This window comes from Chrysochloris asiatica, unplaced genomic scaffold (genome assembly GCF_000296735.1).
Source record: "Chrysochloris asiatica unplaced genomic scaffold, ChrAsi1.0 scaffold00136, whole genome shotgun sequence".
Classification (NCBI taxonomy): domain Eukaryota; kingdom Metazoa; phylum Chordata; class Mammalia; order Afrosoricida; family Chrysochloridae; genus Chrysochloris; species Chrysochloris asiatica.
In genome coordinates, this window is record NW_006408654.1 from 1,544,253 (window position 1) to 1,567,733 (window position 23,481).

Sequence of the window (23,481 nt, forward strand, 5' to 3'; positions counted from 1 at the left end):
TCAGGGCTAGAATGGATCTCACCTTCATGACTCAATTTTCAGTCAAGCAGGAGACAGACAGACAGACAGACAGACAGATAGATAGATAGATAAGAGAACAGCAACACTGGTAAGGTATGCACGTCATGGAATGGCCAATCATTCAAGATCAAAATGGCAACATTTACCTAAGGACAAAGTTGAGAAGAGATGGAAAGGGGGGTGAAATGGAATAGGACCTACAGGGTGGAAGTGGGTAATTATTGTTATATGGAGGGGATTGCAGTTGTTGAGATGAAACAAAGTGTATGATTTGTTGAGTGTAAAACTCATGATCTTGTCAGTTAACCTTCACTCAATTCACAATGAAAACTTAAAAAAAAAACAAGCAAACAGAAAAACAATGATATTGAAGGAAGAAGTCCAAGCTGCACTGAAGGCACTGGTAAACTACAAGGCTCCAGGAGTTGACAGAATACAAACTGAAATGTTTCAACAAACTGATGTGGCATTGGTAGGTCTCACTCATTTATGCCAAGACATTTGGAAGGTAGCTACCTGACCAGTTGACTGGAAGAGATACATATTTTTGCCCATTTCAAAGAAAGATGACGGAACGGAATGCAGAAATAATTGAATATCATGGGAAAGTAAAATTTGGCTGAAGTTATTTCAAAAATGGCTGACATTTTAAATACCAGCAGGGTCACCCATGGTTGGCAGGTTTCAGCTGAGCTTCCAAATTAAGACAGACTAGGAAGGAGAGGAAACTAGCAGCCCAGTTAGTGCTTATCCTCCAGTACCACCAGGGCTCCTAACTATATTATGTGTCTGCTGGTGTGGTGCTTTAGAATAAGCTCTAGACTGCTAACCACACGATCAGCTGTTCAAACCCATCAGCCGCTCCTTAGAAGCCCTATACAAGGTCACTGTGATTTGGAACAAACTCATTGACACTTAACAACAACAACAACATAGAAATATAGGAATTTCTGAAAGGACACAGAAGTATATAAACAGTACTTGCGTTTTCACTGTATATTCTTTGTTTTTAACTGTTCCTGTGAATTGAGTGAAGGTTTACAGTCAAGATCATCAGCTGTACATTCAACAAGGTATGCACTTTGTTTCATCTCAATGATTAGGTTCCCCTCCAGGCCAGTTATCCTGCGTCCTCCCTGTGTTTCCTATTTGCATTCTACCCACCTTCCTAACCCTTCTCAACTTTGTTCTCAGGAAAAGGTTGCCCTTTTGATTTAGAATGGTTGGCCATTCCATGATGTACATACCTTGCTAGTGTTGTTGTTCCCCCGCTATAAATCTATCTACTGCTTGGCAGAAAATTGGGTCATGAGCAGGAGTGCCTTTACAAACCTGAAGGGTGATTGGGGGCCATAGTCTTAGGTTCCTCCAGTCTGTTTCTGACCAATAAGGCTGATATTTTTAGTATTAATATTATTATTAAATAATTTTGAGTTTTGTTCCACATTTTCTCCCACTCTGATACCCTCAAAAGAGTTCTGGTAGCATAGTGGTTACGAATCGGGCCGTGAACCGCAAGGTCAGCAGTTCGAAACTACTAGCTGTTCCACGGGAGAAAGATGAGGCTTTCTGCTCCCGTAAAGATTTACAGCCTTGGAAACCCTGTTCAGGGTCGCTATGGGTCGGAACTGACTCAACCGCACTTAACAACAACATCTGAGACCTTCTAGTGTGATCCCTTTCTGGTAGTGGTAGCTGGGCAGACTGATGTTTGCATGTTCCACTGGTCCATTGGACTAATTGATTCCAAGCCTCTTCAATTCTTATCACTCTTCTGTCTTCAGCAAGTGGAAAGACCAATACCTGTAAAGACAGTCGCTCGAGAGCTTTCAAGATCCCAGAAGCTACTCACATAAGCAAGATGTAGAACATTGTCTTTGTGGACTAGGTTATGTCAATTGACCATGGTGTCCCCTGAGACTATGGTCCTGAGCCTTCAGGCCCATCAGCTCATTGCCTTCAGATGTTTGATGCTGTTCTTGTTGTTGTTAGGTGCCATTGAGTTGGTTCTGACTTATAGTGGCCATCTACAGGATTTCCAAGGAGTGCCTGGTGAGTTTAAACTGCCAACCTTGTGGTTTAAACCGACCTTGCAGTCGAGTACTTTTCCTACAGTGCCACAGCAGGACTCCACTGTTGGATAATATCTAGGAAATTTTCATCGTTTTGCCCACTGTATGCTCCACCACGTTCATAGTTGTATTTACATGAAAAGTAAATTGTTGTTGTTGTACAAATATTCTTTTTCAAACTCACATATTTGTGCGATATGTAAATATATATATATATATACATGCATATGTATGTCTATATATCCCACTCTTCCTCCCTTACCCATTCAGCCTATGTCTCAGTCCATGTATCTACACACAGAACACTGTTATTCCAAGGTTGTGTATATATCACTATTTACATCTATCCCCTTTAGCCCGTGCATGTCTCCCTTGTCTTCACCTATCTTCATCATTCTACCATTCTCCCTCACTTGTATATTGCCCTCCCTGTCACCCAAGCTCAGGGTGTGTTTGGAAAGTTGAGCTGACCAATACAAGGAAAGTCCTAGAGAGGAGTACCTGGAATGGAACTACAAAGGTAAGTTGAGATCATGTTGTGGTAGGACATATGACCTACAGGGATATTTAGACTTTGTTCTAATGATAATGGGAAGCAACCTAAGAACATTCTGAGCAGGGAAATGACAGGTGGAAAAGATTAACCAGGCACTTTAGCTGGAATAAGGAGCCCTGATGATGCTGTGGAATAGCTTGCTAACCTCAAGGTTGGAAGTTCAAGCCCACCAGCCGCTCTGTGGGAGGAAGATGAGACTTTCTGCTCCCATAAAGATTTACAGTTTAGGAAAATTTATACAGGGTTTTGCTATGAGTCAGAATTGACTTGATGAGAGTGGATTGGGTTTTGGTTTCAGATAGAGTGCCAGTTAGATTAGGGAATAGACACAGGAAGGAAATCAAAGCACAACAATCCACAGGCACAATGATGAGGTTGAAACTTGGCAATGGGAATGGAAAGTTGGGTTGGCCCTACAAACTTGCAAAGGAAGTATAAACAGATAATTGCATCTAGTTGCTCCTTGGAAACCCTATACTGGGTCACTATGGGTTGGAATCTACTCAATGGCACTTAACAACAATGATGGGTGGGGAAAGGATAAGAGTAGAAGGTGACTTTAGGGTTGAATTGTACTCCTCCAAAATATGTGCTGTAAATCCTAACCTCTTATACCTGTGGCATACTGAGTTAAGCATGAGCTGCTAACTTAAAGGTCAGTGGTTCAAACCCAGCAACTGTTCCACTGGAGAAAGATGAGGCATTTGATTTTCATAAAGGTTTATAGCCTCAGAACCCTGTGGAGTTCTACTCTGACCTATAGGGTCATTACAAATCGGAATCAACTTGTTGTTAGTGGGATTTTTATTTTTGTTTCATACAAGTGAATGTAGTTCCATTTGGGAATAGTTTTTTCTTTGTTAAGTTAATGAAGTGATGCCAGTGTAGGATGGGTTTTAAACCAATCACTTTTGGGGCACAGGATATAAAAGAACTGATTGGGCATAGAAGAAAGCAATCATGGATGGGGAAGATAGATGCTATGCCACATGAGGATCTCCAAGGAACCAGAGAATAGAAGCTGAAAGAGACGAGGGCCTTCCCCTACAGCCAGCAGAGAGAGGAGGCCTGCATCCTGAATTCTGACATCCAGCTTCCGAAACATTTTAACATTCCTGAAAACAATTTGCATCCTATAGTGGATGATGTCTTAAATAAGAGGAAATATAATTGTTTCGGGGAATTTCAAGAATTCTCCAAAAAGGCTAATTGGTTTGATCAATTATGTGCTTTTGGCATCTTGTGGTGACTGGATTAAGGGGAGGTTTGTTGCTGTTGTTGTTGTTAGGTGACATCGACTCAGTACCAACTAATAGTGACCTTATGCACAGCAAAATGAAACACTGCCTGATCCTGGGCTAACCTCACTATTGTTGCCATGCTTGAGTCCATTAATGCTGCCACTTCGCCAATCCATCTCGCTGGAGGTCTTCCTCTTTTTCTCTGACCCTCTACTTTACCAAACATGATATCCTTCTCTAGCGACTGGTCCCTCCTGACAATATGTCCAAAGTATGAGAGATGAAGTTTGGCCATCTTGGCTTCCAAGTGGGGAGGTAGGATGGCAAAATCATCTTCATCCAGAACCAAGAAATGCAAATGGGAGGTTCTGTCTAACCAAGGAACACAAGTGCACACTCAGGCACTCAGGAACCTATAAGTGTGGACACAGTCATTTCAAAGAAGGAAGTAAGATGAGCCAGGACTCTTTTCTGACAAGTGTGACAGACAGCAAACCTTCCCAGGTGAAGGTGGCATACACCTTCTGGGCTGATTTAGATCTCTGGCTGCTCCAAACCGTTTTCTTACTCTTGTCTCTACAGTTCCAAACATGAGTTGCCTTGGAGAAACTCAGTTCAATAAGCAAATTTCATCAGATTTTATTTTGTCATTAAAGAGAAAAACTACTCTAGTCTAATGGAATAGCATGGGGGAAGGAGAAAATAATGGCTGTAATGAGAACCATAGAAATAAGCAACAAAAATATCCATTTGCACTGAGAGACAAGCTTTTACTAAATGACTTAAATATATTTAAAGGAAAGTCCCCAAACAGAATAGACAATGTCTTCAACTTACTGAACCTGGAAAGTAGAAACAGCAGCTGAGGAAATGGGTCCTGAAATCTAGAGCTGAGTCTGGTTTCTGTTCCCATACCCCAGGAGCTGGTGAGAATAACTGTAAGAGAGAATGTGAAGCAAGGCACCAAGCAAGTAGTTGCTTTTCTGCTTTCTACTCCAGATTTCCCTATTGCAGTTGATGTTGAGTTAATTTCAACTCAAGTCAACCCCATGTGTTTCAGATTAGAATTGTGTATTTTCAATGGCTGATTTTTTCCAAAGTATATCACCAGGCCTTTCTTCTTACTCATCCTAGAGAGGACTCAAACTTCTAACCTTTCGATTAGCAGTCAAGCACATTAACTATTTACACCATCTAGGGACTCCAAGTTTCCTTATTGTGTTGTCATTGTTAGGTGCCACTGAGCTAGTTCCAACTCAGAGTGGCCCTATGTACAACAGAATGAAACACTGCCTAGTACTGTATCATCCTCATAATTGTTGTTATGTCTGAACCCATTGTTACAGCCGATGTGTCAATCCATCTCCTTGGGAATCTTCCTTTTTTGTTGTTGACTCTAATTTACCAAGAATGATGTACTTTTCCAAGGACTGGTCCTTCCTGATATTATGTCCGAAGTATGTGAAATGAAGTCTGCACACTCTTGTTTCTGAGGAGCATTCTGATTGTACTTCTGCTTTATTAGGTGATTATGATCTAAGACAAACCTTCAAGGGGGTAGATTAAAGGAGGTGAATCACCAGCATCCCCTCCAGCTGACCTTGTCCTTGTCTGAACACCCCTGGGCTCTGTTTCTTCTCTCTCTTCTCCCTTGGAGATGCCTGTATCCCAGATCCCTGTTGTTCCAAGGTTGTGCATACATCATTATTTACCTCTGTCCCACTTAGCCCTTGCAAACCTGCTTAACTGTTCTCCCTTCCACCTTGTTCTTCCATTCCCCTCCCCCTTCTTGTGTACTGCCCCTCCCCAAGCACCCAAAATATCCTGTGATTATTCCCTACCCTGTGCTCTACCTTCCCTTCCCTCCCCTCCCCCAACCCACCACATCCCGGTAACCAGCAAAGAATCTGCCCCACCCCTTTTAGTATCGGTTCTTTTCCTTAGCTTTTTACAATAGTGGTCCTATGCAGTATTTCTCCTTTTGTGACTGACTAATTTCACTCACCATGTCTTCAAGGTTCATCCATGTTATGCAGTGGCTTTTTTTTATTCTGTTGTGTGTATGGACCACAAGTTTGTTTATCCATTCTTCAGTTTATGGGCACTTAGACTGTCTCCATCTTTTTGCTATTGTAAATAGTGCTATTATGAACATTGGTGTGCATATATCTACTCATGTTATGCTTATATTTCTTGTGTGTAAATACCAAGTAGAGGAATTGCTGGATTATAAGGTATTTCTATTTCCAGCCTTCTGAGGAAGCGCCATAGTGCTTTCCAGAGAGGTTGGACCATTTTGTAATCCCACCAGAAATGTGGGAGCGTCCCAGTCTCTCCACATCCTCGCCAGCATTTATTGTCCTCTACTTTTTTGTTTTTTTGCTGTAATTGCTGGTGTGAGATGATGTCTCATTGTTATTTTGATTTCCATCTCTCTAATGGCTAGTGATCATGAACATTTCTTCATATGATTGTTGCCTGCCTGGATCTCCTCCTTGGTGAAGTGTCTGTTCGTGTCCTGTGCCCATTTTTTAATTGGGTTATTTGTCTTTTTCTTGTAGAGGTGTTGTAATTTCCTATATATTTTAGAAATGAGTCCCTTGTCTGATGTGTCATTGAAAAATATATTTTACCATTCTGGGGGTTCCCCTTTTACTCTTCTGGTGAAGTGTTTTGATGCATTTAAGTTTTTAATTTTTGGTATGTCCCACTCATCTATTTTGTCTACTTTCAAACTGTTTGGTAGTCTGTGTATTCCCTTAATTACAGCCCTCACATTTGTCCCTATTTTTTCACTGATGGCCTTCATAATTCTGGGATTCACATTTTGGTCTTTAATCTATGCTGAGTTGGTTTTTGTATAAGGTGTGACGTAAAGATCTTGTTTCAGTCTTTTGTATATTGCTTTCCAGTTCTGCCAGCACCATCTGTTGAAAAAACTATCCCCTCCCCATGCGATATATTTAGGTACTTTGTCGAAAATCAGTTGGCTGTATGTGGATGGGTTAATTTCTGGAGTCTCAGTTCTGTTCCATTAATCTATGTATATTTCATTGTAGCATATATAGCATATGTCAAGCTGTTTTGACCACTGTAGCCATGTAATGAATTTTGAAGTCAGGGAGTGAGATGTTTCCAACCTTATTCTTCTTCTTAAGTAGTGCTTTGCTTATTCTGGGTCTCTTTCCTTTCCATAAAAAGCTTGTAATTGTTTTCCATCTCTTTGAAGAATGTCGTTGGAATCTGGATTGGGATTGCATTATATGTGTAAATTGCTTTGGGCAGTATTGACATTTTTACAATGTTAAGTCTTCCTATCCAGTAGCATGGTACATTCTTCCATTTTTGTAGGTCCCTTTTGGTGTTTGGTTTCTTGTAGTAGTGTTTTGTAGTTTTCTTTGTATAGGTCTTTTGTTTCTCTGGTTACATTTATTCCTAGCTATTTCATCCTTTGGGTGGCTATTATAAATAGTATTGCTTTCCTAATGTCTTTTTCAGTGCTGTCATTATTGCTATAGAGGAAGCCAACTGATTTTTGTATGTTGATCTTATATTCTGCCACTTTGCTGAATCCTCCAATGAGGTCTAGAAGTTGTTTTACTGAGTCTTTGGGGTTTTCTATGTATAGGATCATACCGTCTGCAAATAGAGAGAGTTTTATTTCCTCTTTGCCAATTTGGATGCCTTTAATTTCCCTGTCTTGCCATATAGCTCTTGCTAAGACTTCCAGCACAATATTGAATAGGAATGGTGACAAAGGGCATCCTTGTCTGTTCCTGTGTGCAGCAGGAAGGCTTTTAGTTTCTCCCCATTGAGAGTAATGTAGGCTGTTGGTTTTGTTAATATTCTGTTTATTATGTTGAGGAATTTCCCTTCAATTCCTGTTTTGTTGAGTGTTTTTATCAGGAATGGATGTTGGATTTTGTCAAATGCCTTTTCTGCATTGATCAATATGATCATGTGGTTCTTTTCTTTTTTCTTATTTATATGGTGGGTTATGTTGATTGTTTTTCTAATGTTGAACCATCCTTTCATCCTTGATATGAATCCCACTTGATCATGGTGTATTATCTTTTTGATGTGTTGCTGGATTCTGTTGGCTAGGATTTTGTTGAGAATTTTTGCATCTATGTTCATGAGGGATATTGGTGTATAGTTTTCTTTCTTAGTGACGTCCTTCCCTGGTTTTGATATGAGGGTTATGCTTGCTGCATAAAATGTACCAGGATGTTTTCCATCCTCCTCTATATTCTGGAATAATTTGAGTAGAATTGGTGACAGCTCTTCCCTGAATGTTTGGTAGAACTCACCAGTGAAGCCATCTGGGCCCAGACTTCTTTTGGTTGGGAGTCTTTTGATGACCTGATCAATTTCTTCTTTTGTTATGGGTCTGTTCAGGTTTTCTGCTTCTCTCTGTGTAGGTTTAGGTAGGTCTTGTTTTTCTAAAAATGTATCCATCCCCTCTAAATTTTCAAATTTGTTAGAGTACAACTTTTCATAATATTCTGTTATTATCCTTTTGGTTTCCTTTGTTTCCATTGTGACATCACCCATGTGGTTTCGAATGTGTGTTATTTGTGTCTTCTCCCTCTTTTGTTTTATAAGGTTTGCCAGTGGTCTGTCAATTTTGTTAATCCTTTCAAAGAACCACCTTCTTGTCCTGTTGATTCTTCTATAGTTTTTCTGTTTTCTATCTCATTTATTTCTGCTCTGATCTTTAATATTTCTTTTCTTTTGGTGGCTGTAGGTTCCCTCTGTTGGTCTGTTTCTAATTGTTGTAGATGCTGTGTTAATGTATTAAATTTGGTTCTTTCTTCTTTTGGGATGTGTGCATTTATCGCAATAAATTGTCCTCTCAGCACTGCCTTCACCATGCCTCAATGATTTTGGTATGTTGTGTGTTCGTTCTCATTTGTTTCTAGGAACTTTGAATTCACGTTTTATTTCTTCTAGTACCCAGTCGCTTTTCCACAGGGTGTAATTCAGTTTCCATGTATTTGACTTTATTTCCTTGGTCTTCCTATTGTTGATTTCTAATTTGATAGCATTGTGGTCTGAGAAGATGCTTCGTAGTATTTTATCTTCATCAGTATTTTAAATCGTCCTTGCTTTCATCAAGCAAGGTTGTATCATCTGAATAATGAAGGTTGCTAAGAAGTCTTCCTTCAATCCTAATACCATGTTCCTATTCATATAATCCAGCTTCTTGGATTTTTGCTCAGCATACAGATTGAATAAGTATGGTTAAAGAATACAACCCTGATATATTCCTTTCCTGATTTTAAACATTAAGTATCCCCTTGTCTGTTAGAACAACTGCCTCTTGGTCTATGTACAGGTTCCTCATGAGCACAATTAAATGTTCTGAAATACCCATTCTTCACAATGTTATCCATTTACACAGTCACAAGCCTTTTATAGTCAATAAAGCCCAAGTAAATATCTTTCTAAGGAGCTCTAGTAGCATAGTGGTTATGAGTTGAGTTACTAACCTCAAGGTCAGCAGCTTGAAATTACTACCCGTTTGGCAGGAAAAAGATGAGGCTTTCTGCTCCCATAAAGATTTACAACCTCAGAAATCCTATACAGGGTCGCTTTGAGTCGGAACCAACCACCACCACCACCATCTTTCTGGTAGTCTCTGCTTTCAGCCAAGATCCATCTGATGTCAGCAATGATATCCCTAATTCCACATCCTTTTCTGAATTCAGCTTGAATTTCTGGCAATTCACGCGTGATGTACTATTGCAGCCGATTTTGAATTATTTTCAGATTATTTTATTTGCATGTGAAATTAATGATGTTGTTCAACGGTTTCTGCATTCTGTTGGGTCACCTCTCTTTTGAACGGGTACAAATAGGGATTTCTTCCAATCAATTAACCAGGTAGCTGTCTTTTCAATTTCTTGGCATAAAAGAGTGAGTGCCTCTGGTCCTGTATCAGTTCGCTGAAGGATTTCAATTTTTTAAAAGACAGTCTCATTCTTCTCCTACAGAGCAGCTGATGGGCTCCAACCCCCAACCTTCTGGTTTGCAGTTCAGTGCTTATCCTACAGAGCCACCCCACTCCCTTAAACTGTTGTTAAGTACCATCAAATAAGTTGTGATTCATAGTAGATCTATATAGGGTTTTTGAGGAGCAGTTGGTGGATTTGAACTGGTAACCTTGCGGCCCAGTGCTTATCCTACAGCACAATACCAGGACTCCTAAACTACTTTGTTGTTGTTGTTAAGTGCTGTCAAGTCGGTTCTGACTCACAAAGACCATGTGTATGGTTTCTAAAGAGCAGCTAGTGGGTTTGTACTGGTGACCACATAGTTCGCAGTCCAGTGCTGATCCTACAGCACCATACCAAGAGTCCTAAACTACATCGTAGCTGTTGTTAAGTGCCATCAAGTCGGTTCCGACTCATAGTGGCCCTGTATAGGGTTTCTGAGGAGCTCTGGTGAGTTTGAACCCCTCATTTTGCAGTGCAAACGGACCTTGTGGTCAACTGTTTATCCTTCAGTGCCACACCAGGACTCCTCCCAAACTTCATAGTTGTTGTTAAGTGCCCTCGACTGGGATCCTACTAATTGCAAGCCTGTATAGGGTTTCCCAGGTGGCTGGTGAGTTTGACCTCGAATCTGATGGTCAAGTGCTTATCCTACAGCGCCACACCGGGACTCGGTTAGAGGTTCTCAAAGTTTGGTCCAGGATCCCTAGGATTTTTTCAGAGGGGCAACAATAATAATATTCAGACGCCATTTCCCTCTTTCAAAGTACCCTGGTAATGAGTTGGGTTGCAAATCACAAGGTGAACAGTTTGAATCCACCAGCGGCTTTGTGGGAGACAGAAGGGTTTTTTGATCTCATAAAGATTTACATCTTCGGAAACCCTTATAAAGAGTCACTCTGAGTCGGAACCAACTCCAGAACACACCACCACCACCATCATTTCCCTCTTTCACCTAGGATAGTGATGAAGACACAGTTCCTGCTCTGATGGAGTTTAAGTCGGGAGGCAAATTAACAAGATACTTTTTGAAGGTGGTAAGTTTAATGAAGGCCTAAAACAGATCCCTGCACAATCTCTAAGTCTGATGTGACACAGGTAACACTTAACAGAGTTGCCAGACTTCCATCCTAGAAACCTGTTGTTGTTATGTGCTGTGGAGTCGGTTCCGACTCATAGCGACCCTACATAGGGTTTCCGAGGCTGTAAATCTTTACGGAAACAGAAAGCCTCATCTTTCTCCCACGGAACAGCTGGTAGTTCCGAACTGCTGACCATTAGTTTAGCAGCCCCATTCAGTGTGGTAGGCGGGGACTGAGGCTCCGCCCTGGCACGGACGCAGATGACGTCATGATGCCGCGCCAGCCTATCGCGGGAGGCCCCAATCGGATGCACCGCGACGACTGGCTGCCTGTTGGTGGCGCTGTGTCCCACCCGGCGGCCCCACGGAGCCGCCATAGCTGCCCTCCTACTCCGGTCCAACGTCTACGCCGCCGGCTCCGCGCCACCGACATGGCCGATGTAGAAGACGGCGAGGAACCCGGCGTCATCTCCTCTCACTCCGGGAGCGGAGGCTCCAAGTCAGGGGGTGACAAAATGTTCTCGCTTAAGAAGTGGAACGCGGTGGCTATGTGGAGCTGGGACGTGGAGTGCGATACATGCGCCATCTGCCGGGTCCAGGTGATGGGTAAGCGCTGCACGCGAGCTCCGGGCTGTGCTGAGGCCTCCGCGGGCCCGTCTCTGGGGTAGGGGGCGGGGCGAGCAGGGCCTCAGAAAGCCCCCTGCAGGCGTGGGCGGGGGCGCCTTGGGACCTTGGCCACACCCGTGCGGCCGCTGATCTGAGGGTTGTGGTGGCTGCCGCTGGGGCCGCCGGGTGGTTCCACTGGAGCCCAGGGCCGAGCTTGAGTGGGGGCGCTGGTATTCTAACAAGGGAAATAGCAGTAAACTAGGAGAAGGTTAAACAGAAGTAGTGTCAGGTTGTCGTTATTGGCTGCAGTGGAGCTGATTTCTGTTAATGGGGACCCATGTCATATGTGCAGAGTAGAACTCCTTGATAGTGTTTTCAAGGCTGAGACCTTTCCCAAGCCTTTCTTCAAAGACATCTCTGTGTGGGTTTGAACCGCCAACCTGTAGACTTGTAGTCGAGTATCCACAAGCTAAACTGGTTGACTTACTGGGAGCTGGGAAGCACCACATTGTTTTGTGTGTCCAGCCCTGGCTCCATATCTGAAAGCAAAACTAGGAAAGGACATGCCTGATCCCAGGAAAACTTGGTCGGGTCACACCAAGTGATCCTCTAGAGTCATCCTCCTCAGAAACTGACAACACTCTGCTCTTGAAAAGTGCTGGAAAGGAGTGTTCCCAGCCATTGCAGTCCATTAGTGTATTTCAAGACTATTTATGTTTCATGAGAATTCACGTCTGTTATTCAGGGATGATGCTTTTACTCCAAATAAATGCCTTTTGGGTAGAGTTATAAAACTAGATCTCAACCCCCTACCCGTTACACCCCACCCCCAACCCCCTTCAGAGAATGTCATTTCCTAGAGGCGATACTACCCAGCTGTGTCATGCCTTTGTGGAGAAGCCTCTTTTGCAATTATATTTGATCTCTTTCTATGATATATTGAATTAAAATATTGGACCAAGTGAAACCTTTCAGAACTGCTTAAACCAGTTAATGTTTTCTATGGCTTCGGGTTTAAGATCTCAGACCACCTTGATACGTGTGCTGTTTGAATGCTAGTTGACATTTTAAATTGTCAGAGCATCTTAAATGTTTATTCAGGGTAGGTGAAAAATATGTGGTTCTATGGTTTGAAAACTCTGGTTTGACCTGAAAATGAAACAATTGGAGAAAACAACATGAACAAAATGTGTTTCCCTTTTAAAAAACAAAGCAAAACAGAAAATGGTTATGTTTGATAGATGACTTCTATAAAGCAAAACACCACAGTGAACATGTTTCATTTGTAATGAATGTCAGTGAAAAGACAAATATAATTTAATCATACCTAATTTCTTGTAAACTAGGATACCTGCCAGAATCAAGAGAGTTCTTAATTTATGCTCTCTTTAGTATATCCTCATTTATTATAATTCATAAAAGTTTGTTTAAGAGAGAATTTGTAACAGTGGGATGCAAAACATTTTTATTTTGGAAAGAATTTGATTTTAGATTTCTGTTTATATTGCTTATTAGATTTTTAAAGCATCTAGTTTATTTACTTTCTCTCCTCCTCATCCTCTACTCTCCCACAAACATCTCACTTAAGACCGAGAATCATAATTTCTAGTTTGACATTTTAAACTAATTCAAGCAATTTAATTATACCTTCTTTGCAGTACAATCTTTGCTAAAACTTTCATCCCATAAGTTTCCATTCATGTAAAAAGAATTTGTCTCTATAAAAATAATTTTCTCCCCAAAGAAAAAATTTTAAATAGTAAATAAAAACAGATAAACCTAAAATAATCAAATTTTGTACCAAATAAATTTTAACTAATTCTTTATGGTAAAAGGGTTTTTTAAAAAGCAAGTTAAAGTATGGATTACAAATGGTTCCCTTGCATTATTAGCTTTCTAATTATAGCACGTATTCTGCTACTTCAGTATTATTGTAACAGTTGTACTTTGAATTCAAGAAAGTACTTTAGACTAAACCTTTGGTTTTGGTTTATGATGTGTTAATATCCACTTAGTGGACAGGTGATTCCAGAAAGAAGTTTTAAAGACTTTCTAATCCTTACTCTATTAAGTCCTAATGTGGCGCTGTAGGATAAGCTCTGGACTGCTAACCCCATGTTCAGCGGTTCAAGCCCACCAGCTACTCCTTGGAAACCCTCTACAAGGTTGCTGTGAGTTGGAACCAACTTGACAGTAATAAACAACAACAATCCTTACCTAGAGTCATACTAAAAGATGTTGCTGCTATTGTACACCTTAGAAGTATGCTGCTATGGCTAAAATAATATTGAAAGAAAAAAAATTTTTTTAACCTGAAGTCTTAGAAATGCTTATAGATTTGGGTTAATCCTTCAAAGTAGATTTAAACTATAGGCTACAACAACATAAGCACAATCCAGAGAGTTTAGATTCTTAAACAAGAGCCCACTTAGTCCCATTTTTAAATATTTGTAATTGATCTCAGACACCTAAGTGATGTATTTTTGACTTCTTGCTCTAAGATTTGCCTGCCAGTCCTTTGTGACATGAGCAACACTTCTCTTCACCCTCAAAGAAACAAATGACATAGTCAGCAAATGCCATTGAGGAAAAGAGGAATAAGTGTTCCGGTACAGCTAGGTTATGAAGAGCTGCAGTAACCCTTCATGACTGTGTTAATAATGTAGGCATTTGACTTAACCTTTTGGAGTCTTATTTTCTTAACTTGTAAAAGAAACCGTTGGGATCACCTGAGTTTTCCTTTCCTTTAGAGTTCTAAAATTCTCAAATCTTGTGAAAGCCAGAACCAGAGCCATATATAGGTAGCATTTCTTCACTAATTATCACAATCCTTGTCTGTCTGTCTGTCTCCCCACTTGCTGGTGAGATGCTTGAGACCAGGGACTGAGCAATGGTCATTTTGTTGTCCTGGTGCATAACTCCTTTCACAGCCTAGGTAGAGATTGAAGAAAGCCTCAGGAGGCACTAGTTTTTAATTCACACATGGGTCTAGGGTGATGTGGGGGTTTTTGTTTGTGTGTGTGTGTGTGTGTGTGTGTTTTAGGGCAAGAGCATGTGGAGAGAAACAAATACCTGTGCATAATTAAGTGTAATGTGAGAAGCAGGCTTTAGCTCCCTCTTGTTTCTGCTTTTACCGAATTATTTTTCTCCTTTTATGTTAAAAACAGCTTTTCTCTGTTGATTTCAACTTTTACTCCTTTGATAACTCTTTCAACCAGTAACAGTTCTAAAATATTTTGCATCCTTTGTCAGCAAATTGTACTGCTGACTGTGTTTTTATTTTGCTCTTGTTGAGTATATACACAGTAAAACACCAATTCCAACTTTTCTAAACATACAATTCAATGACATGGACTACATTCTTTTGAGTTGTGCAACCATTTCTCCTTTTCTGAGTTGTCACTCCTTCATTAACATACACTCTGCCTCCTAAGCTTCCATCTTTCAAATTGCTGTTTGATTCCATGTCTCACCCACTGCCATCAAGTCAACTCCAACTCGAAGCAATCCTAGAGGACAGAGTAGAACTGAACTGCTCCTTACGGTTTCTGAAACTGTAAATCTTGATGAGAGCTGACACCCTCATCTTCTTCCCTCAGAGCAGCTGATGGGTTTGAACTGCCAATCTTGTGGTTGGCAACCCAGTGTTAAGCCACTGCACCATGAGAATGTGAAATTTTGTTCTGCATATTCTCCCCCTTTTAATCTATTAAACTTTTGACCAAAATAATCAGTAATAGTAGCTGGCCACCATCCAGTTCTTTTGGTCTCATGGCAAAGGAGCCAACTGCTCATTCCCAGAGTGAAATTTTAAAACCACCTTATTTACCCTTTAGTTTTTTTCCATTCCTAGTATTTATTTTGCCATTGTATGTGCTTTAAACTCATATTTATCTCTAAAGAGCATTTTCTTTAAAAGAAAGTGAAGACTATTATTGAGAACTTCTTATCTCATATACCATTGCAACGTAGTCCATAAATACATCAGGGTAGTAGTATCCCTCGGGAAACTGGGGCACCTCATGCTTCGTAAGTGGTCCAGAACCACACAGCTGGTTAGTAGCTATGAGATGAGGTTTGACTTTAGCTCTGCCTGGCTCCAGAACTCTTACTTTCCCTTCTAAATGTCACTGCCTTTTCACCTGTCTTGTTTAAGTAACTGCCATTGTTAATCCGTTGGAAGCATACAAGGGAGTTTATTTTAAAGGTACTCTTGTCTTTTAAAAAAGTAAAAAGATACTGTTTTGAATAGCTAAAGGTAAATTACTGTACCTAAGTATGAATGACTCAAGAGAATTTGATTATGGAAAAAAGTTTAAATTTAATACCGGTTGCTGTTGTTGTTAAGTGCCGTCGAGTCAATTCCGACCCATAGTGACCCTGTTTAGGATTTCTAAGGAGCAGCTAGTGAACTTGAACCACCGACCTTGCAGTTCAAATGACTTTGCAGTCTGACGCATTAGTACCGGTATCCTCCCAGAATTTCTTTATGTGTACATGTTGTTGTTTAGTGCTGTTGAGTCAATTATGACTCATAGCAACCCTCTTTGTATAGGTTTTCCATAGAGTGCTGGTGGATTTGAACCACTTACCTTTTGATTGTGAGGTCTGGCCCAGGATCGGGCAGTGTTTCGTTCTGTTGTGCATAGGATCGCTATGAGTCGGTACTGACTTGATGACACCTAACAACAACAGACCTTTTGATTAGCAGTCCAGTGCTTATCGTACAGTGCCAATAAACAAATACAAATGTACATCCATGGTTTATTTTAAAGGAATGTCTTGAGAATAAACTCTCCCTGAGGTTGATCTACATGGGCATGCCCAGTGAGCTTAGAATAACTTGTAATCGGGGCGAGTACAGCATATTTTTCTCTAGTGGCTGCATCCGCAGCCAGGGCATCTTTTCATCAGAATTTATCCAAACAGAAGGTCAGTAACCCTTGTGAAACTGCTCCTGGTCATAAGTAATTAGTAAAGTGCCTTGTCCTTTATTCATCTTTAAATAGTTATATTCAGATGAGAAATTAATAGTAGGAGTCTTTTTATCTTCATCTCTAACCCTTAGGGCTTTTATTTGACTTTGAAGTGTCTGGGTTTCAAAATTTGCCTTCTGAGCATCAGAATGAGTATTGCTATTTGTTTACTTTTAGATGCCTGTCTTAGATGTCAAGCTGAAAACAAACAAGAGGATTGTGTTGGTATGTTGTAATTTCGTTCTCTTGCTTTTTCAACTGAAGGTTTTCTCTCAGTGGGGATGTTTGAATTTGCAATTAAGATTGACTTTATCAATACACAAAAATAAACTGTAAAGCAGTGATCCATTATTAACATAAAATGTGTTGGTTCTCAAAAGGCCTTAATGGAATGAATATATGTAAGTTATTTTATTGTGTGTAATTAAGAGTTCTATATTCCACACACATCATAGTGAGCATTTTGATAATCAAAAAAGAACAACCCTCGTCTATAAGGAGTTTGTCAAAATATCACTTGAATTGTGACTGTATTATAAGTCAGTGTGCATTGGCTTTTATTCTTGTGAGACATGGCCATTTTTAATACCCGTGTATGAAAATAGTATCTAATTTTTCAAATAAGGTAGAAAAAGTCTTAAGTTTCAAGTATTTTATTTAGAACATGGTTTGTATATAGAAATCTGTTAAATTTTCCTTAAATTCTGAGACTGCAGAAGTTGTTTTTGCCTAATTTTGAGTTATTCAGTGGTTTTTATGTCTTAGTCCTTGATGTGATCAGTTATAAAATGTTCACCATGTTTAAAGCTTTCCCTAGAATGAAAGGTTAACTTTGTACTCTGGGTTTGTGTGATTTACACACATCTCCTTCAATAATAATTTATGTAATTTTGGTCAAACTCTTTATTCCTCCTTAAATACTTGGAATGCTTTCCCCTTGCTTCTTATCCCTGCAGTTAATTTTCATAAGAAATAAGGTATTTTTTTTTTCTTTTTTTCCTATTTTATTTAATCTTGGTCCTTGTCGTATAGCCCAATTGGTCAAGCAAGGAACAAAGTCCAAGTTTGAGACTGATGAGTGATTTCCCTTGGTTTTAAGGTTGTTTTTTTAATGCTGTTTGTTTAAAAATATATATTTATTTGGGAATTATGAGGGATATAGCAACTTTGTTTGATCACTAGGCGATCTCTCTCTTTCCAGCCAGCCACTTTGAAAGTTTCATTCTGTTTGGCCGGAGAGGAACTGTGCTGCTTGTAAATGACTTAACTTTACAACTTCTAGAAAATAGCCCAGTAGATGTGCAGCTGGTAATGTTTAGGAGTACATCACTTATCTGTAATAGCCTACATTTAAAAATCAAAACATCTAAAACTCATTATATCTTAGTAAATAAAAGGTGGAAGAACATTCGCTATTAAATAAAGCCCAAAAGAACTCTAAAGTCAGTGTATGACTGAGAAGGCCTGGGATCTGAGGAAGATACATCTTTTAAGGCCCTGACTGCAGGAAGAGACAGCATGTGGAGCTTTGTAGGAGCCAGGGGCCACCACATCACCCACAGATTCTTGAACAGTAATGGAAAGTCCCCCAAACATTTAATTTATGTCAGAAATGTAACTCTACATGTAAGTTCTATTTGTTACTCTGTAAACAGAAGAAGTTATTTTGACCAGCTAACCATTTTCGTAGTTAAATCAATAGAAAACTGATAGTATTATTTATAAAATTAATAATAGAAAATAACCCAGCTATAATTTTTAGCTCAATATTGAATTGAAGTATGTAATGTTAAATATTCTCTTTTTCTTTCAGTGGTCTGGGGGGAATGTAATCATTCCTTCCACAACTGCTGCATGTCCCTGTGGGTGAAACAGAACAATCGCTGCCCCCTTTGCCAGCAGGACTGGGTGGTCCAAAGAATCGGCAAATGAGAATGGAGAGAGGCTTTCTTAATGCAGTGGTTCAGAGCCCTGGTGCATCTTGTTGTCAAGTGCCTATAAAGGGTTCAACCCTCCGGGGGATTAATTCATTAAATATGAGGAGATGAATCGTTGGTCCTTTGGAACTCATCAAAGGCATGGTTTCACATTTTGTCCGTTGTATTTTCAGAAACTCTACAATTAGAAGATAATTTATTAAGATGGACTTTCCTACCTCATGGGGTGCATCTCACACACTTGCTTCAAAGTGCTATAAAAGAGGAGAGAACTACAAATTATCCTTTATAATTTACCTATTGATACCCAAGGGACAGTGGAAGCAATTCCATTCAGAGAAATTTTGGCATGATGTGGTTATCAGTTACAAAACAGAGAGAGTGTTGAAACCCAACTCTAATTTGTTCCTGATCATTTGTGTGTGTGTGTGTGTGTGTGTGTGTGTGTGTGTGTGTACACGCACGTGCATGCAGAGGGAGGATGTAATTCATGAGATCTTTGCTGTAAGGTTGGGCAATTACCAATGATAGGGATAAATACAATTTAGCATTCTAGCATATGAGATTTTGATTGACAGAGCTTATCATCTTTGACTAATCAAGAAAACCTAGATGTGCACTCACTTAACCTATTTTCCTTGAGTTCTAAATGGCATACATGTTTTGAAGTTCTGGTCCAATTATGTTGGAATGTAACTGTGTTAGGTGGAATGTCAGTGAGAGGAAACATGTACCACTCTACCCTGGGCTCATAAGCTTATTGTATCACATAGTGTTTTAATAAATCATTTATTCTGTTCACTTTATTTGAATTGTCGTTTATTCCCATTTTATGTACAACCTTAAACTGAAATGAATAAACTAATTTGTCAATGGATATTGTCATTTAATAGAATTTTGTTCAAACCCACCAGCCACCCTTTGGAAACCCTATACATGGTCTCTATGAGTCAGACTTCTTTGCTCTTCAACACTTTAAAGAGGTCTTGCGCAGCAGATTTTCCTAATGCAATACGTTCTCTGATTTCTTGACTGCTGCTTTCGTGAATGTTGATAGTTGATCCAAGAAGAATGAAGTCCTCGACAACTTCAATCTTTTCTCTGTTGATAAGAATGTTGTTTATTGGTCCAGTGGTGAGGATTTTTGTTTTCTTGACATTGAGATGTAATCCATACTGAAGGCTGTGCTCTCTTTGATATTCATAAGTAAATGTTTTAAGTCCTCTTCATTTTCAGTAAGCAAGGTTGTATCATCTGCATATCGCAGATTGTTAATGAGTCTTCCTCCAATCCTGATGCCACGTTTTTCTTCATAGAACCCAGCTTCTCAGATTATTTGCTCAGCATACAGGTTGAATAAGTATGGTGAAAGAATACAACCTTGTCGCACACCTTTTTTAATTTTAAACTATTCAGTGTTCCCATGTTCTGTTCGAACAACTGCTTCTTGGTCCAGGTACAGAATCCTCATGAGCACAATTAAGTGTTCCGGAATACTCATACTTTGCAGTGTTGTCCGTAGCTTGTCATGATCCACACAATTGAAAGCCTTTGCGTAGTCAATAAAGTACAGGTAAACATTTTTTTTATATTCTCTGCTTTCAGCCAAGATCCATCGCACATCAGCAATGATATCCCTTATTCCACGGCCTCTTCTGAATCCGGCTTGAACCTCTGGAAGTTCTGTTAATGTATGATTTTAGCTGTTTCTGTATTACCTTTAGTAAAACTTTACTCTCATGGGATATCAAAGAGATGGCCCGCATGGAATATCAAAGAGCTTGAGGACTAAGGTGTGCCTGACCCAAGCCATGGTATTTTCAATAACCTCATATGCATGCGAAAGCTGGACAGTGAATAAGGAAGACTGTAGAAGAATTGATGCTTTTGAGTTATGGTGTTGGAGGAGAATATTGAAAGTGCCACGGGCTGCCAAAAGAACCAACAGATCTGTTTTGGAAGAAGTGCAGCCAGAGTGCTCCTTGGAGGCCAGGATGGCCAAACTTCGTCTCTCATACTTCGACATATTATCAGGAGGGATCAGTCACTGGAGAATGATCCCATGTTTGGTAAGGTGGAGGGTCAGAGAAAAAGAGGAAGACCCCCAACGAGATGGATTGGCCAAGTGGCAGCATTGATGGACTCAAGTGTGGCAACAATAGTGAGGTTGGCCCAGGATTGGGCAGTGCTTTGTTCTGCTGTGCATAAGGTCGCTATGGGTCGGTAATGACTCAGTGGCACCTAACAACAACAACCTGAGTCAGAACTGACTTGATGGCCGTTAACAACAGCTACAACCTGGAAATACATAAACAGGAAAATGCTTATATTTTATCAAACATACACACATTTAGGGAGGTTATTTTGTAACAATTTATGGGCCACAAGTTTGTGTGTGTGTGTGTGTGTGTGTGTGTGTGTGAACTGAAAGTTTACAGAGAAGATCATCAGTTTTACCTTCAACAAATCATACACTTTGTTTCATCTCAATGATTGCAGTCTCCTCCATGTACCAATAGTTGTCCCACTTCCTCCCTGTGGTTACCCATGTACAAATAACCTCTTTCAAACTCTTACATTTGTGAGGTATCTAAGTATATGTATATCCTAATATTTCTCCCATACCCATTCAGCCTATGACTGTTCATGTATCTATGCACAAAATGCCGTGCCCCAAGCTTGTCTATATATCATTTCCTTTGTCCCCTTTCGCCCTTGAATACTTCTGTGTTTTCACCTATCATTATCTGCCAGCCTCCTTTTTGTACATTGTCACCTGAGTTAACATGAGTTAACCCTCTAACCGGTGAATTACTCTTCCTTCCCTCCCACCTCTAGTGATTGTCAAAGAATGTTTCTTTTAGTGTACAAACCTTTTCTTGATTTTTTACAATAGTGGTCTTTATATAATATTTACCCTTTTGTGGTTGACTTATTTCATTCAGCATAATATTTTCCCGGTTTATCATCATTCTTCAATGTTGCTTAGTATTGTGTGTATGTACTCTTCCACTGATGGGCATTTAGGCTGTCTGCTTTTTTGTGCTATTGTGAATAGTGCTGCAGTGAACATCGGTGTGCATGTATCTACTTGTGTCCTGGTTCTTATTTCTTGTGACTATATACCAATAGAGGGATTGCTGGAGTCCTGGTGTGGCACTGTGGGTTAATGTGCTGGACTGCAAAGTCAGTTTGAACCACAAGGTAGGCGATTCAAGCTTACCAGTTGCTCCATGGAAACCCTGTACAGAGTCACTATGGGTCAGAACTGACTCAACGGTACTTAACAACAAAAACAGAGATTGCTGAGTCATGTGGTACTTGTACTTCCATACAAGTTCATTTATTTCGCTGGACAAAGATATTAGAGGCTACTCTTTTGAAACTTAAAAATGAAATCTTAAAATCTTTATCATTCATACCTGCAGATTCAGAGTTTGCCAATCTATTCTTTAAGGAATGTAAACAAAAGAATGTTTAAAATATAATAATTAGAATTATGTGTGGTTTCATAATGACAATTCTCTGAAAAGTTTTGCTATATTGTATTTTTCACAATTCTATCTACTGAAAAACTTAGTTGCAATATTCAAATATGGCCATTTGAATGTGTTTATTGTGCAATGAACTTGTAGCAGCTTTTTGGTTGACCGTTTTCAAAGGTCCTGTCCATAAAATATGAATCAAATATTTGCCTTTGCAGTAAAGAGGAAAATATTAAGTGTTGAATTTCTTCAGTCAGTATTACAGCATGTAAATGAAATGTGGAGGATGATCATTACAAGTTAATTTTCCACACCAAAACCATAGTCCCACCACCTAACAAAGCTCTGTTTCTGTCTTACATCAGTAGCTGAGGATAGAAGAGGAGGAAGTAGCACAAAGCAGCAATGGTCCTTCCCATCCTGGGATGACACCAGCTCATCTGCATGGTCACCTGGGAATTGATATCAGAAAGAACATGCTATGACATTCAGTGGTGGCTTCCAATCGAGGATTAAACAGAATTTTCATTCCATTTGATGATGTTGAATTTTAGTTGACCAGTATATTGGGAACAATCAGTCGTATTTAGCAAATTTTTCATCGGCTAACTGCAAAATCAGCAGATCTCACCTTGTCATGTTCACTGCTTCCTTTTTATGAAAAATTTGTACTGTTCTATAGGAATGCATACGTATCTCATCCACAATAGACGTAGTAATTGAAGTAGAAAATTCATTTATAACTCAGTTGTATTTCAGTATGAAATAATTGGACAGAATTCACATGAGAAGACAGGTGGGCTGATGAATTTGCATAGATAATATCGCTTTTATGTGGACAGCAACAATCTGACTGATGTAGTAACTCAGGAACATTCCCATTGAAAAGACATAAACCCCTCGACACCCCCAAATCATGAATCTTAGTGACGTTCTGAAGAAAACAATGTACTTTTTTTTTTTTTTCCTTAAATGTTTTACTGTGAATTATGTGATAGTTTACATGGGAGAACATTAGTTTTACATTCATTCTATTGTATATCGTCTCATTGCCATGGTTAGAATCCCCTTCATGCATCATCAACCAAACAAAGGGTATACCCTGCAAGCCTGCCCCCCACACCTCCCGGGTCTTCAGCACACAGTCTCTCCCCCTCTTTGGATCTAAAGTCCCCAGCTGCTTCATCGCTCCATGTCATCGTCTCTGTCTCCATCTCAGGCATCACTGCTTCTCTGGGTAGGGTCCCGCTCTCCGCTCTTCTCCGTTGATTGTCCTAGGAACCTCCGTTCCTAGACTGGAAAGTTAATCACTCCCCTTCTTGCTATAAAATGTCTACTTTTACATTTCCATCCCTCACAATCTGCCCTAATAACAATTATTCACTATTATATCACAAGAGGTCCGTCTGCATTTCATTTCATCAGCCCTGCCTAGACAGATTGGATACTACTCAGTGGAGATTCTACCTTCCTCCATGCCCTCTGGATCTAGGTTCCCTCTTGAAAGCTT

General features: G+C 39.9%; 1 protein-coding gene across 3 annotated transcripts; it reads left to right on the forward strand.

The window, feature by feature from the left end:
* The first annotated feature begins 11,340 nt into the window (after nucleotides 1-11,340).
* RNF7 (ring finger protein 7) lies at nucleotides 11,341-18,481 on the forward strand. Of its 3 annotated transcripts, none has more exons than XM_006869848.1 (3): nucleotides 11,341-11,573; nucleotides 16,727-16,774; nucleotides 18,363-18,481. In XM_006869848.1, the coding sequence occupies exons 1-3, from the start codon at nucleotides 11,399-11,401 to the stop codon at nucleotides 18,479-18,481; spliced, it is 342 nt and encodes a 113-aa protein (XP_006869910.1). In that variant the 5' UTR covers nucleotides 11,341-11,398. The 3 variants fall into 3 exon arrangements, with proteins under 3 accessions (XP_006869910.1, XP_006869912.1, XP_006869911.1); XM_006869850.1 differs by having other exon boundaries at nucleotides 11,399-11,566; nucleotides 18,363-18,419; XM_006869849.1 differs by lacking the exon at nucleotides 16,727-16,774 and having other exon boundaries at nucleotides 11,399-11,573.
* The last annotated feature ends 5,000 nt before the right edge of the window (nucleotides 18,482-23,481 follow it).